We start from the raw sequence: 16,835 nt of genomic DNA, 5'->3' as shown, positions 1-16,835 counted from the left end.
TGGCGGAGATAATGCGGCACATGATTATGTTTAGACAACATAAGCACATGGCAACCAACACTTAAATCAAAAAACACACATACTGGCACAGATGATTAGCGTTAGGGGAACAAAGCTAATGGTAAGGTGTAGAAAAAAAACAACACATTTGGAAGGCAAGTAAACACTGGATTCCTGCATGAAAGTCCAGAGTTTGTTGGACCCATCCACCTACCAGCAGCATTTCAATCTGACAACGCTTTGCTGCGTTTCATGCAGATGTAACAGGTGTTGTCCAGCCACGTTCTCAAGTGACAGTACCTGTGATAGTATTAGGCAGCAGCCGGCCATACACATTTAATATGCATATATAATATATGTATAATAACCCCGTGACCATTCTGTCCAACACGTTCTTATCTGACGCCATCCAGCAGCATTTCATACGCACATTAAAAGGTGCCTTCTGCCGTTTTGAACTGACACCAAAATCACTGTCAAAGCGGCAGTGTCTGAAGAGTTTGAAATGAGAAAGGGCTGCTCTGTCTGTACACTTCTGTCAACTGGACAATAATGTAAAGTAAATCAGAATACATACACTTCCCATTCACTCTAACAGTCATCCCAGTAGTGAACATCATATAGCAAAGCCTACATGACCTTGGCTGACACCTTGTAGACAACGGTATACAAGCTATCACTCAGAGTAATTGTTAGAACCTGAAGATAATCCTTCTGTTGGAAACAACTCATTTGAGCTGAACTGTCAGCACAAATTAATGCAGAGTTTGACTGACCTCTATGTAGGTTAATGTGTTTGTCAGATTAGGAAGTCCAGAACTGTGTGTGTGTGTGTGTGTGTGTGTGTGTGTGTGTGTATGTGAGAGTGAGAGTGAGAGAGTGAGAGTGAGAGAGAAAGAGCCTTAACAGATTTAATAACAGATTTAATAACATTGCTTTGGCAACAATGTAACAAACATTCATGTCAATAAAGCTGATTTCAGTTTAAATTTGAATTTGACCGAGCCTGACTGTCTCTCGCTCTCTCTCTCTCTCTCTCTCTCTCTCTCTCTCTCACACACACACACACACACACACACACACACACACACACACACAGCTGTTAGGTGAATTAGCCTCCCTGTGTGGAGAGAACGCAGAGATAGAAGTGAAAACCAGAAACCCCAAACTGGCCTCTAATGACTTCAAAATATGTAGGTGATTTGTTTTGTTCTATCTGTGAACGCTTCTCTTTCTCTTGCTCCACCCATTTCTCTCTCCACTCTGAGTTTAACTATTAGACTGTTTGTGAGTGTGAGTATGTGTGTGTGTGCGCCCGTGTGTATGTAATTAGTATGTAATTCCCTCAAAAGAGCGTGTTAACATTTAAACCAACACATTGACTGCCAAACAATCTGGCACTGCAGCAAACCACAACTGCCAGTGTTAAGTGGTTATTTTCTACTCTACTGTGTACTATCTTGTGTATTGTGCAGAATTTGTTTGAGCTACCTGAGTGTGACTTTGAGTCATTAATCCCCAATGCTGACAGATAATGTGTATTGTGTGTCTTAGAATATACACATATTCCTACCTGTAGTTTTGGACATGATTATGTTGGATAAAAAAGGATTTACACTCTGCTGAGTCCCCAATGAAGAGGCGTTGTGAACAACGGCAGGATTTAATCGAGTGTTCAAACCTCCCTGACGTGTTTTATCAACCTTGAGGGCGAATAGTTTGGTATTCAAAGAGCTGCTACAGTTGTCAACTCACTCAGCCATAGGGATTTTTTTCTCACTGCTTTAACTTTTTCTCTCAGTCTAACTTATGGTATTGGTATGGATTTTCTTTCTGTCTTTCTTTCTCTTCAATTCTCTAATTTATTTCTCTTTACCTCTCTAACATTTGCAGGTGTACTAGCTTTGGCATGTGAAAAGTGGTAATAAATGTGTAGCATTTTGCTACTCATTAGGTAAATTTTCTTTTTCATCCTGTTTAGTTGAAGTTAAATACCAAATTTAAGAGTCAAGTATTACCATTTCCAGAACATATCAGGTTTCAAATCAGGTGTCGTGTATTACTGTAACAATGGATCATATGAAGATGTGTAAGTGAAAGCGGTTGCTTGTCATAATGAACCAATGCATAGCTATCACCCAAGTCCACTCAGTGATGATTTTTAGCCTCTTTTAGGTCATTGTTTTGGTTTATGGCCCACAACTTTAGTGCTTTGGTTAATGGTAAGGGACTAGTTAATGAACATATTGGAGCATTTAGCTGCTGGTTAGATATTTCTCCATGTCTGCTGGATGTGTAAACCAATATATTGTCATCCATTCATCCATCCATTGAACCAAACTCTTTATATTGCCCATCCATCATCCATCCATTGAACCAAACTCAGATTGCCCATCCATCCATCCATCATCCATCCACTGAACCAAACTCTTCATATTGCCCATCCATCCACCCATCCATCCATCCATTGAACCAAACTCTTCATACTGCCCATCCATCCATCCATCCATCCATCCATCCATTCTAAAAACTGCTTGTACAGGCAGCATAGTGGGTCATTTACCTGCAATTACCGTGCACATAGATCAACAGCAATATCACACTGAGTCATGCTGTGCTTCTAATGTTTGGTTATTGTTGGCATAAATCTGTGCATCTAAATTGCTTTACCCTCTTCCTGCAGATGTATTCATGACGTGAACCTTCAGACAGCCATCCAGTCATGGCGCTGTGGTGGTGTGCCAACATCTGCAGGTTGGCCACAACATGGTTTCCCCTGCTCATCTCATCACTGCTATGGCAAATGGTAAATCTTCATTGCAGAAGCTCTCAACTTCTTAAAGTAGCCAGTGCTCAGTTGATTAAATTAGCAAAGCTTGACAGATAAAAGTCACTTACAACATCACACTAAAGGGTAAATTCACAACAAGAAACCATGTAATTCTCAAAGCACCCACAAAAGGTGAAATGTAACCCTAAATGTGCTGCCAGGTAAAAAGCATGTCAATGCTTCTGTGCTATTTGCACATTTCTAAATTAGGCTCAAATTTAGTCACTTTCTATGGAAATAAGCCTCACTACAAAAAGTACAATTCACAAAGATCAGCTCCCATAGCTACATACAGTTACAGTGAAATTATTAGCTTCTTCAGAGAAATGGCAGTAACTGAAGTGCATTGATAAAGGTTTTCATGTCCAGACTTTCCAATAATCAAATCTGTTGCCTGAGGTATTAAAGAGCATCTCTGCACATAGTCGGTCAGGACCTGTGGCTCACAGTCTAAAAATTTCAGGGCTTTTTTCTCTCTGTCGTTGTTCTGCCTTGCATGTTCTTGGCATAAAAGGCAACAGCAAAACTTTGCTGCATGAGTAAATTGCAATCAGATGCGGGGCATATAGCACTCAATTGCAAAACTTAATGGGGAATATCATCAGCTTATAACTTTTTTTTTAATCATAAAAAAGAGCCAGCCTACTACAGGCTGTTTGCTGGCTATGAGGAAAATGTGAAAATGTTGTTGTATGAGTCTGTTTTCATTGGGAAACCAGCCATACTCCTTTTCCACTAAATCAGCTCTGGTTTTTGAACTACTTTAATTCAGGAAACCCTGGTGCCCAAACCAGCCCAGGTTTCTAAGCATTTTAATCAAGGATGTGTCATTAACTGAAGATGTTTCACTATGCACAATGGAAGTAAACAACACTAGCAAAATCATGGATTTCATTTTTTATATGCAAACCTTTGTTCTGTTATTACAGATACTTGTTTTTACGATAAAAGACCAAGCATGCACCAACAATAAATGAGACCAAGGCATGCTCTTTTGTTCTGATGATTTCTCACTAGACTTCTCCATTGTTGCGTTCTCCCTCCTCTCTTTCCAACTTGTAAAATATGACACATGCACTTATCTCATTACGGTTCACATTTCAGGTTGAGAAAACCTGATATTTTGTGGTTCAAGCTGAGAACCAACTTTTCTGGTTCTGAACCAATTTCTTTTTTGTTGACTGCTCTTAACAGTTCAAAATTAGGTATGGCAACCAGGACACAACTGGTTCCATGTTCGTAGAGAAGGGATATCAGTTTCCAATCTCACAGTCATTATTACCCAACTGGCAACCAGTGCTCTTACACATGATTTAATTTTGGTTATGATGTGACCAAAATTCAATATCAGGATAACATCTAATATCAACTTCAACTTTACATAGAATACTGATGACAGATGATGTTGATATTTTTGGGGGTTTTAAGTTGTGTTGTCAAGTAATCAAAATCCAACCTCTTCCAAACATTTCATGCCAATGTCATATTGAGGTAAAATAATGTCATTTCGTCAGAGTATGGGGAACAAAACCCAGCATCTGCAAAAAGTCATAATGTTAACATCTACACTATGTGGAATGTTCTTGTTCTAGGACAATTACAATATTGTCAACTTGACTGCCATTACAACCAAAATTTAAAGTCTATCCAACTTAAGAGTTCAAAATCTGTCTTACATATATTAACCCCCAGTTCAGCTGTGTAAATTTGGTAACGTTATGAGGCTGAGTAAAACACGACATAAGGATAAAAACAGGAATAAAATATACATTTTCTAAATCTACTGAGGAAATCTTACATTTATTTTGATGGAATGGGGCATATGAGGGCACAATGTGAGTACACCTGGTCTATTTTTATAAAAGCCTCAAGTCGATTTCTTCTACTTAGAATTGATTTCTTTCCAAACTGCCAGTGCCTGCACAGGTCTGAACTCATCTGTTTGCTTCTCTTTCTCTTATCTCATCTTTTCTGAATTTGCTCTCTGCTCACTGCTTTCTCGTACCTCCTGTATCATACCTACCCTCATTTATCTTTTCTACTCTCTCTTTCATTATATTCCTAACCTCAATCTGATTGCTTTCTGTTGTTAACCTTCCCTCTCATCCCACTGGTCATTTCTTCCTCCCCTCCTCTGCAGATCCCCCCCATACATGCCATCCCATCCTGCCCACGGAGCTGTAGCTGTCCGGGTGTTAAAGAGGTCCACTGTACATTCAGACACCTCACCGCCATACCAAAAACCTTCCCAAAAGACACAGAGAGGCTCAACCTCGGGTAAGACTCAATCACTATGCAGAAACACACATGCTCACAGAGGCACTGACACATTGTCATCTATGGCAGCCCATTGGGAAGAAAACTAAACACTCGACAGGAAACCGTATGGAATGTGAAGTAGGTGATTTGTCACAGGAGTGTTTCCTTTGGCCTACAAATGATCAACACTGCCTCTAATAACTCACAAACCAAAGCGCTGGAGCAAGTGCTTTTTGGTTGTCAAAACTTTTCTTTTGAGATAACTCCTCCATGCCATGGATCCAACAAAGGATTTACTGTCTTGCCTTAGAGGGTGAAATCATGAACACATACTGCTGCACGCCATTGGTTTATCATAAGTCAACCTTTCCTAAAAACAAAAGAAGGCAATTTTACACCAAAGAGGGCAGTCCCATCAGAAGGATAATCAGCAAGCAGCCTACGGGGCATTTAATGTGACATCTGTTTTGAACCCAGCAGATAAGGGCTTAGTACCAGCATGTGGTACCGAACTGACTCCCGAGGGAATAAATCTCCTAATCACTTCCATGAGGACCAAGCCTTCACTGCCCTCCAGCAAAGCAGAGAAATAGCCCAGCCACTGTTTTGTATGTAGCAAAGTGCTTTGTCAAATGACTGTCTCCAAACAATACATATTTACATGGCAATCTACTTGGCAAGCAGCAGCCAAAGCTACACTATTGTTTGCAGCAGGCTTTTCATTTGCATGGTGGGTTTTATTTTGAGAACAGATGCATTATCACAGCAATTCAGGTGCATTACATTTGTGCTAAGAATGGCTCACTTCATAGCCTCATTTGCACCGCACAAAAAACCCGCTTGCATCTGACTTTTTAACTCAATGGGAATGCGTATGATCGGCATAAACACCTGGGCTTTTATTGCCTCCGGCTCCGTTCGGCATTGATGGGAACACAATAAAAGGAAGTCGGTAATTTCAGCTCCTAAACCAGTAAGATGCAATGATGTGCTGTCACAAATTACCATCCATCTCCTCCCAAACTGCGCTCAAACATTATTCCAAATTAGTCTGCACCGAGTTTGAAAGAGAGACTGAATAAGTAAGGCAGCTAGAAAGAGAAGAAACCACTGAAACATTTTCAGAGACCTCTTTTCCAGCTGCTGTCTCCTGTTTACCTGTTCTCCTGCCTGTCAATTATGTTGCACAGACACACCAACAAAACAACCCCCCCCCCACACACACACACACACACACCATTTGACAGAAAGGCAGACTAGTGTGCTGCAGTGCGGTATTCTCGAGCAATGGGAATTCAGGCAATTGCCTATATTTAGCGTATTTACCAGTGTTTGAAAAACCCACATGCACGTTCAGTTTTGGTGGGAGAGGGGTGCATAGCTGGATATAATGCTGGGATGTGATAGAGTATTTCAGTAGATAAACAGTCACAAAAGCTGCAGTGCAGCGCCAAGCTTCAGTCCACAGGAGGTAAACTGTCTCCATATGTGCTCCTGCACTGTAGGAGCTATCAGTGGGTTCTAGGTAATCATGGTCTGGAACCAAAACAGAATGCGTATATTATTTTATATAGCCAGCATTACACTGCAGGGATTATGTTAGAAAGGGTTTGGCAACAGCAAGTGTTAAATAAATATTAAATTACACCACCCCCTTCAGGTCAAATTGGATAAAGTGATAGATTCCTACAGCTATAGGTCATTTTTGCCTTTGTTATATGGATCTGATCTTACCATTTTAAAAACATAGTGCAGACTGCTGGAAACAGCCCAAAAACAGACATGGCACACTTAAATAAACGCATGGAATATATCATTGCAGATGCATGACATAATTACGTGATTTTCACATGGCAGCATCATGAGTGAGAGGCTTCTGGGTTCCTCTTTTTGACAAATTGCTGACTCCCTCCCCCAAAAAGTAAGTGTCCAATCATAGCTTAGCAACTATGCAGGCCTGTGTGCATGGAATTGTAGCAAAAATGCTTCTCTAAGTATGAAGACTGTGGAGGATGTTGTCTTTTTTAGCCTCTCAAAAACCAAAACACAAGGGCAAAAGTATAAGAAATGGATTAAAAAGAGCATTGATGTAAGCTTAAAAAGTTAGCGTGTACTAGCTTACTACCTACAGTGACCTAACACAGTGTTACCTTCAAGGACATAAAAACCTCAATGTATCTCCCTCTGTGTGGGAGCCAGTCCTTGAAGCGAATATGTCTGACTGTTCGATAATGTTAGGAACACTGTTTTTTTGTTGTCTTTTCTTTTTTTTTCACAGTTTTCACACTTCCAGCAACAAAATGGCACAACATTCACCAAAAACTGTTTTTGTTCTTGTAATGTACTGCTGTGGATTGGGCCCAAGGAAAACATTTATTTCAGGCTCCTAAAAAGGCCCACCTAAAAATGTCACTATCAGTTTAAATTTATGCTATATTTGGAATATTTTCATTGCTTTATTTACACACTAAGTGATCAAGACCAGCAACTCTCATGTTCTGCAAAGTAAAATTACTGTTTTTGTCAGTGGAGTCTGGTGGCTTTGAGATAGGGGCCTTAGTTCCCTATTGGAATTCCCTGTCTAACTAAAAGGTAAAGCGATGAAAATCTTCTAAATGCTGCATACTGTTTAACTGTTATCAAATGTTTTAGGTGGCTAAAAACCAACCTGTTCTCACTCTGAACTTGTTTAATACATCCACTCTGCCAGTGCTTCCGGCATACGCGCAAAATGCCAAAAGCCACTTTCCACTTCCAACTAGAATGCAGCTGAGTGTCATCAGATGAGAACGTGCTTGGACAGAACCAGTGGCATTGTTATTATACACTGACGGATGGCCGGAGAGCACTGGTCACATGCAACATACACAGGCAGCATCACTTGAGAACGCAACAGCTGGATGGAACCAGTTGCATGCACATGAAAGAGAGACAGAGTCAGGTAAAAATGCTACTAGTAAACATGTAATATAACTTGCAGAGTCCGGAGTTCGCTTCCTGTGTAGATGCAAGGATTTTTTTTCTACTTAAACTTAACCATCCATAACTTTGTTGCCTAATCCTAACCATTGTGACTTTGGTTGCCATAAGGACATAAGGACCATGCTGCGTCATCCCACCATGTGCATTTGTTGACATCTCAATAAAGGCATACTGGAGTGTAAACATCTGATGCATAAAGATACCTAAAACATCCTAAGTAGATGCTAAAAGTCACTGACAGAGTGGCTCAATGTGACAAGTTGGGATGAGAACGTGTTGCAAAAACTAAACAACTGAGGTAGTTCTGCTCAGCGTCACTGTAATTTTATATATACAATGCAAGGACTTCCCACCCGAAAGTTATTGGAAAAAAAACTTTCTGATTCAGAATTTAAGTGAGCTGCAAACATAAAAGGTTAGTAAAGATAGTGTTTCAAACCAGCTTATGGAGCTAACTTTAGCTTTTTTAGATCGCTAGCCCTGGCTGCCTGTCACAGTTTATATTCAATCAGCAAATACCAGTTAGACATGAGAAAGCTGCATCTGTCTGTCTCTTTCTGAAATATCTCTTTCATTGTTTCAAAAATGACAAAAACATTTGAGTCACTCACTGTAAACAACATTTGTGCAGCGTGAGAATGACAGCTTGATATGCTTAGCAACAGTAACTAAGGCTTAGTAAACTGTCAAATGCAGAACTGCACATGCTGCTGTCAGTTATGCTAATGGCTTCAACTGTTTGAAGTTGCACTTTTCTATTTCTGATTCCCTATTGATTCCTGATGGTTGTTGTTTGTGTGGGATCAGAGGCACTGTCTGTTACAATGGGAATAAAGCAAATTTCTTAAGGACACTCCAGCAGAGCAGACTTTTGGAAGGGGACCAAACCTCTAGGGAGCTAATAGGCTCTGACGTTAGACCACCCTGCTGACTGGGGTGCAGACCAGAGGGATTTAGTGTCTTAATGCAAAACTGTTGGTATATGTTCACACCAGGCATGTTTGGAGTGTTTTATTTACACTTTGGAGCCTGCTTCCCTTTAGTTTGGTATAGTGCTCTTTGAAGCAATGCTCTTTGACTGAAGAGGAACTGTGCAGTGAGTGAAGTGAAGGGTGGTATGGACCACCTACTGTAAGCACCTGGCAGAGTGACAACGGGGCTTAGGATTCAGCTATTTCTCCATGTGCTCTGTCACGATACTGTAATTCTGAATTTTGGAAAAGAGCACAGACTAGTCTGCCATGATTAAAGTTGAAATCAAATTAACTTCCTCCACAGATTACTAATCTAATTTGGTGGTTTTGGGAGTCTCTATTGCATGGTCTAGTTCACTTATTTTTGGGTGCAGTTGTACACTTCGAGTCCATATGCTCAATCTAAATACTTGCATGGGGAGGGCATCCAAGAAATTGTGTAACTTTCTAAAGAAAAGAGATGGAAAACAAGCCGGAAAACATGCCCAATTCGCACAGTGATTGGCCAGATGTGTAAAGGTAGGAATATGGAATGTTGAAACTCTCTTCACTTAATTTTCAACCAACTACCTCAGACAGTTTTTAAGTACACCACCATGAATGTCTTTGAGTGAGCCAAGTATAAGCCATTACCCAATTTGTACAATTACCTGTGTAGAGACTGCAAACTTGCAAACAGCTGTAAAACAGCTGTTACTAAAAAAAAACTACAATACTGTAAGTAACAGTGCCTGAGGATGAAAAATGGCTATGAAAGCCAAACTTTTCAAACAATGCTGAATTCTACGTCTAAGGATGTCAACTTCTTGACATATACAGTATTGTATATACCAGTTTTCATCTTTTTACTTTCTTTTTGCTATCTAATAAAGACAAGAAAACAAATATTAACCGTGTTCTATTTCTCAGTTGTTATTAGGGATAATAACAATCAATCGATGATCAATTAATCAGTCGTTAAGGATTTAATTGAACGTGTGAAATTTAATCAATTATAGGCTGTGCAATGCTGTCAAAATATATGCAATACTTTGCTGTGAGCTTTGACTGGGGATAAAACGCCTTTGATATTGTTTAAGAAAGAAAAGTTTGGGGGGCTTTTTTCAAATACCGATTATTCAATCATTAATTTTGATGATTAATTGATTAAGGCAAGTGCTTACAATTTGCAAACCTAGTTGTTAGACTGTCTAAAAAAAAAGGATGATATGACAGCTCCTCAAAAGTGATGCCAAAACATCTTGATCATCCCCTAGTGGCTGGCTGTAGTATAGGTCATGAAGTCCATGTTAGCAGATGGGAAATGAGCCACACTAGAAACTTAAAGTACATGTCAAATAAAATTTTCTCAAAGATTGTTTTTGATATTCACGGTAGTACTTATCACCCTGATGTTTGTCCATGCATTTTTCTGATAAGTTTGGTTTTAATTAGTTATTTGATGGTAGAAAGAGGGGATTTGATGTCATGATAGACAGCTGCATGAGCCAATAGGTGTTGCTTGTGATCAGTACTAGTGACTGGTTCGATGGGTGTATGGGTGGGAATTCGGCACAGAGGACACTGGCTCCAAATGTTGTCACCAGTGCAAGATGGCGTTGGCTGTGTCTGGGATATCTTGACTTCATTTTTGTACAGTGGAAGGAAGTTGAGACGCATTATCTATCTTTATAAACAGTCCATGGTTATAACCAGTGTAAACCAAGGTGACTTATGCTTGATTTATGCTTGAAGCATCTGCAGGAGTCATGAGTGTCTAATCTTCAGAAAAGCCCCTTTGCTGGGATTCTGTGCGGGAATACACTGCCCCCCTACAGTTTGCGAGAATGTCAGTTTGCCGCATTGGGTATAAAAGAGCCAAATGTTTCCTAGTCAGGATTCCACATAAGCCCATGTCCGTGCAACTGTGTGGAAAGCATAACTGAGGAGTTAGTCTTTCAGGACAAAGCTGCCTAACAAGTCACTGCATATAGTCTGACAACACAAAAGTAGAAGTCAACAATGAGATGATCATCAAATATTAAACTAGCTTCATTGTGCCATGAAATGTACTCTGTGTAAGATTGGAGCTCCTGTATAGTGAAGGAATGCAATGCCTTTCACCGTGTGGCAGAGTACCAACACTCAGGGTTTAAAGTTTTGCTCTCAATACAGAAACCTACACTTAAAATATGTGCATCATGGTTCTGAAAATCACCCTGGATGAAAGTGACCATTAGATGATATACTGTGAGGCAACTGTTTTATTGATAGCAGTGGAAAAACGCACATACTACCATATGTGTTCAATTGGCTAGGGATAACTGCACCCGGGGAATGCTGCATGTTTTACTGTTTAGGAGCTCACTACAGGATAGTCGACTCTTAGACAATAATGATTCCTCTTGTTGGAAGGCCTGACTCTCATTCACTGAAATCTATGAAATGCTGTTGGCTTCTGCGACTAGAAAACGTGCTTTGTTGCGTTCCTTTGATGAATAATGTCTTTGGCTCTGTCATCTGTTGCTCTATGCTGTGCTTGGCAATCAGTTTGACTCTGATAGATGTGTGCTGTAATGTGCTGAAACCTGAAGACTCCTTTTTCGATATTTCTTCATACTGATATGTAGCAGAATCCTGTGCACATAGACCCTATTGCTTTAGTGTTACATTGCTATTATTTTCAAGAGGGCAAAACTACTAATTTGCTAAATGTATGGTGGGCCAACATCTATTGTGCAATGGTGCTTTCTGAGAGGGTTGTAAATTTAATAAGATGCTAAGGCTGTCAAATGATACAATGATTCAATGATGATAGATAATGGCGATTAATCACATTTTTAATCAAATTTTTTTGATTCCATTATTTTTCATTACAAAACAGTTATGAGGTCCATATTAACATGGTAAAGCAATTTCTACCAGATTGTCTTGATAAGGAATCAAATGATGCTTTCCAGAGCTCAGAGGTCAAGGGGCCCCTGTGAAAAGACCATGACGTTTTTCCATCGCCAAAATTTAGCCTTAGTTTGGAACGTTATTCTGACCGCTTACTGGGAAACATGACATGGTACCACTGGATCCCTTGGGTCTACTGGTGTCATATGACACCAGTGTCATCTCTCTAGCTTTAAAACTCAGCTAGGTACAGCCTCTTAAAAATTGAAAAGTTCAATCACCAACCTTCATCCCATCATTATTAACGCATTAACATTGACAGCGCTAGTAGATGCAGCATAGTAATTCTTGATCTGTGTGTGTTTGTGTGTGTGTTTCCTCTGACAAATGATGAAAGAAGTGCAGGTCAAAGGTTGACTTAGGTCGCTTTGTAATCCGTTATTCCGTATTTCCGTCCATTTTTTCAGGCTATCTTCCTCCTTGTGATTTCAGAGGTCACATTACCCAGACAGACATGCGAGAGCACCGACTGTTAACTAATATTAGTTTTCTATCCCTCTGATCCTTCTTATAGTCCTCTGTTCCTCTTTCATCCTGCTAACTGGTCCTGTTTCTTCTCTCTCTCTCTCTTACAGATATAACAGCCTGACTGAAGTGGAGGGGTCAGAATTCAGGTCACTACGGCAACTGGAAATGCTCATGTTGCATGGCAATGACATTAGCACAGTCCACCCTGGGGCGTTTTACAGCCTGAGATCACTACAGGTAGAGTCTGTGTGTCTGTATCTGTGTGTGTGTGTGTGTGTGTGTGTGTGTGTGTGTGTGTGTGCGTGTGCATGTGAGTGAGTGTGTGTGTGTGGGGGGGGTTCAAGGTTTTCTCATCCTTGTGACAAGGACTATGTCATCAAGCTAATGCTCTATTGCCCATTTTCTAAAGAGTTGGACAAAGGGTTGCGTGACAGTCCATCATTTTTCCCCATGGAAGGAAACATGTTGAATTCAGCTGATAGTGATATCTCCAGCTGCACCGACACCAGGTGTCTTTGAGTGAGCCAAGTATAAGCCATTACCCCATTTGTACAATTACCTGTGTAGAGACTGCAAACTTGCAAACAACCACAAGCATGTTTGCAAGCATGCTAGCAAGCAGCTAAGGAGCAGGTGGACATTATAATTGTGCACAGGTTTTACCTCCTAGCATAAATTACATATATAATAAAATCTGAATACAAGGGGTCAGCTGGAGATGCATGACAGACACAGGTTTGAAAGGCAATGTGTCTCATTTGTCTACATGTGTTCGAATCACAGAAACAAATATAAAACTTCTTTACTAGTTTGTATGTATAAAGGCTGTAAAAAGAAATTGCAGACATTTCAAATATAGCCTCTGAATTGATCAAGCCAAATGGATCTTGGAAGAAGTACTTTGGACATAAAAAACAGACTTCATTCTATTGATGGGTCTTCATTAATGTATTAAATCCCATAACTTATTGGACTTTGTCCAGCAGGGGCCTACGGTTTGTTTGTTCGGCATTCTGTTCAGGTCCAATGGTTCCAAGAGATCCAAGTCAAGACAAAGTGGTGAAATATTTGTGGTTGCTGATGCCATGTCTTCAATTTGTGTCAAACTCTCTTGAGTGTTGCATCTATTATCCCTTCATATATGACTCTAAATAGCAGTTAGAGCAATTCAAAGCAAAACATATGTAAAAGTAGTGAACCGGGCTGTGGCTGGCTAACACCTGAGGAACACACAGTGTATGTAGAAACAGAATCAAATCAAAGCTCCCCTACCTAAACCACATTTGAGCCAATAATTAGTTGGGCTTTGTTTGCTTGATTGAAAATGCAGCAAGTCTTACTGGGTCCAGATGGGTCCAATCAGAAATGTAAATATGCATTCTAAACAAACTGAAGAGCAATGCCAGTTCTTCAGAAGGGGATGTGAAGCAGTCACAGTTTGGATTTGGTTGAGTCATTGATTTAATGGAGGAACGACAGTCCCCAAAGGATTTCCAATAATGGGGATCGGATGCTCTTTTGTAATGTAGACTGATAAAGTTTCCAAATAAAAATCTTACCCTAAAGCACCTTTTATAAGTGATCATAATCGCTTCTGGAACACAGTATAAAATTAAATTAAGACTGAAGTCCTTTGAAAGGGTTGTTCATGCTGTGGAATACCCCTGAAGTGCTGCCTTCTTTCCAGCTCTACACCTATTGGCCACTGGTTGTCACTTTTATTGTTTCATGAAGTTGCCATTTCCAAGTGTACATGATCTGTCTAGCACTAAAAGCAAAGATACAAAATAAACAAGTAGCTGAATAAAGATTGAATTGATCATCTATCAAGCTAAGGATGACAATGTTGTTCTACTGAGTTGTTGGGCTTACCCAGGATTGGAGTATGGACTGATATTAGTAAGGATTCCTTCTGTCCCTTATCAACCCCTAGTTTGCTAATAGCTTAATGTAGTTTCAGTGTTCAATAAATGTCTGTATTACACTAACTTTTCTCTTTTTTTCAGATCTTGAAGTTAAGTTACAACAAGATAACATCAGTGAACCCTGGTCTGTTTGAGGGCCTTGTTGGTTTGATACGTCTCCATCTGGACCACAACCACATTGACTTCATAGAGCCATACTCCTTCTCTGGCCTGACCTCACTAAAACTCCTGCAGCTGGAAGGGAACCTTCTCAAAGAAATCCACCCTCATACCTTCATAACGGTGTCACTCCTAGGAAGCTTTTGGACTTCTGGACTAAAGTAAGAAATAAAAAGACAACAGAGGTTCATCTTATTTTACCATATTCCTGAGGTTATATCTTAAATAGAAAGGTAGCTTTGAAACCACTAAGACTTGCTTAAGAAGACGTGTCCTTGCTTACAGGAATCTCATTAAAACTGAAATAATAACAAGAGTTCCTCTTGTTAAAAATGCATACATACCCCAAATTGCTTATACTGTAGGTTTACAATTGCTTTGCACTTTGTATCTTATGTATACTGCAGTGTATTTGTTTCCCTGTCTTCTGCACAATACATTCAAGGATAGGTAGCATCCCAGTGTCACCCTACAGACCAAAAAGTGATGGAAATTATATATTTACATTTCAGACACTTACACCTATCAGACAATCTGTTGGAGCAGCTCCCTGCCGCAGCACTAAAGACAGCTCCCAGGCTGGAGCTCCTCTCTCTACATGGTAATCCTTGGACCTGTGACTGTCAACTCCACTGGCTGGTAGAATGGAGCTCCACACATGAAGGTAAAGACACATGAATTAATACTGAAATCTCATTTTCTCTCATAAGAACATGATTCCTTACTTCTCCAATTCTTTGGTGCCAAAAACTTTCATTGACAGCGGATGATAAATGACTAAACAATTACGTAAAGGTGCATAGGGGACAGTAGAAACTTTTAAAAAGCATTTCCTGACTTTTAGGGCTTCATGTGGCAAAGAGCTACAAACACAACATTGACTTATTATTACCTTATAAAGCTCATAAAGTAATGTGGGCTTGTGTTTGTGTCCACCATGAATTCTCCATTTAACTCAGTTTTAGTTTTCAACAACTCCTCAGTGAAATATCTAGGTCTTGAGCTGTTACTGCTCTACTTTGTTCACCAGTGAGTTGTTTTTTTAGTATGCGCATTATTTGGTGCTGGACAAATATGTTTATCAATGGTTTGATTCAAATAACAGCTGCAAACTGTGACTGGACACAAGTTTATTAAAGCAGTGAGAGTAAACCAAAACTGTAGAGGTTTGGCCCTTAGACCAAGGCAATTAGCTAATAGAGGCATAAATACACTTCTTTTGTCACTATTTGCTGCCCCTTTCACATTACATGTAAAAGCGTCATAGCAAAATTTTAATCATTGTTTAGTACAGCTTTTAACCTCCAATGACTGCTCTTTTTTTGGCCACTTGGAGGCAGCAAAAGCAAGTTGTGAACTCAAGATTGACACCTTCAAAGTTGATACATTGAACATGACAGAAAACAGTTACCTAATTACACATCCAGCAGTTACAGAGAAACATTATTTTTTCATTTGGAGTTGTGTTTCTGACAACCTGAAAAATATGAATCCAATACCTTATTCCCACCATGTGCAGGCGGGGTTTTTTAAACGCAGGTAAACCTACTAAATGTCTGCATTCCCACTGCCACACTTACAGCTGGAAAGCAAGTCAGACTTCCTGTCAGCTGGCCTGTGTGTGTGCGTGCATGCATGCTTGTGTGTGTGTGTGTGCGCGCGCGTGCGTGCGTGTGTACGGTGTGAAGTCACGGACAGGCAGGAGAACAGGTAAACAGCAGACAGCTGTCTTTAATAACTTTTCAGCGATTTCTTCTCCTCATTTATCTTTTTTACTTATTAAGTCCTTTCACACTCAGTGCAGATGTGTCTGGATCAGTGTTTAGGTGGTGCTTAAAAGCTTAGGTGGACATCGACAATAATTAGTGACGGTGTGTCATTGCATCTCGCTGGTTAAGCAGCTGAAATTACTGTGTTCACCCGGGTGTTGTGTTCCCATCAATGTCGATCGGAGCCAAAGGTGATAAGAACCCATGTCTACTGCAGTCATTTGACCCGGATGTGAATGCCGATTGTACGCATTCCCATTGCATTAAAAAGGCCGATGTTAGCAAGTTTTTTGTGCAGTGGAAATGAGGCTCAATATTCACTCTCTTTGAACTCTCAACTCCTGAGGGAATTATTTGGCCTTTTTGCTGCTAAATGCTCTACTGTGTTCACCTGCTAGTCTCTAAGTGAGTCTGTATGCTGTTTAATGCTGAGCAGGTAGAGTACAGTGGGATTTTAGAGCTTTTTCAGTGAAAACAGATGCCTGACATAGCTCAAACCAAGGCTAAGCGGCAATGGTTTACGTTGTGTCTC

General features: G+C 40.1%; 1 protein-coding gene across 1 annotated transcript in view; it reads left to right on the top strand.

Moving 5' to 3' along the window:
* LOC121948570 (matrix-remodeling-associated protein 5) overlaps positions 1 to 16,835 on the top strand; it is a 42,822-nt gene that overhangs the window by 5,834 nt on the left and 20,153 nt on the right. The window contains exons 2-6 of the mRNA XM_088081387.1: positions 2,684 to 2,806; positions 4,971 to 5,107; positions 12,558 to 12,687; positions 14,457 to 14,695; positions 15,047 to 15,198. Of these exons, the coding sequence (XP_087937513.1) occupies positions 2,723 to 2,806; positions 4,971 to 5,107; positions 12,558 to 12,687; positions 14,457 to 14,695; positions 15,047 to 15,198 (742 nt within the window). The 5' untranslated portion in view covers positions 2,684 to 2,722. The remainder of the gene's footprint in view (positions 1 to 2,683; positions 2,807 to 4,970; positions 5,108 to 12,557; positions 12,688 to 14,456; positions 14,696 to 15,046; positions 15,199 to 16,835) is intronic.

This window comes from Plectropomus leopardus, chromosome 8 (assembly GCF_026936395.1).
Source record: "Plectropomus leopardus strain MGB_pleo_1.0 chromosome 8, ASM2693639v1, whole genome shotgun sequence".
NCBI lineage: Eukaryota > Metazoa > Chordata > Actinopteri > Perciformes > Serranidae > Plectropomus > Plectropomus leopardus.
This window is presented reverse-complemented; position numbering and strand designations above follow the sequence as displayed.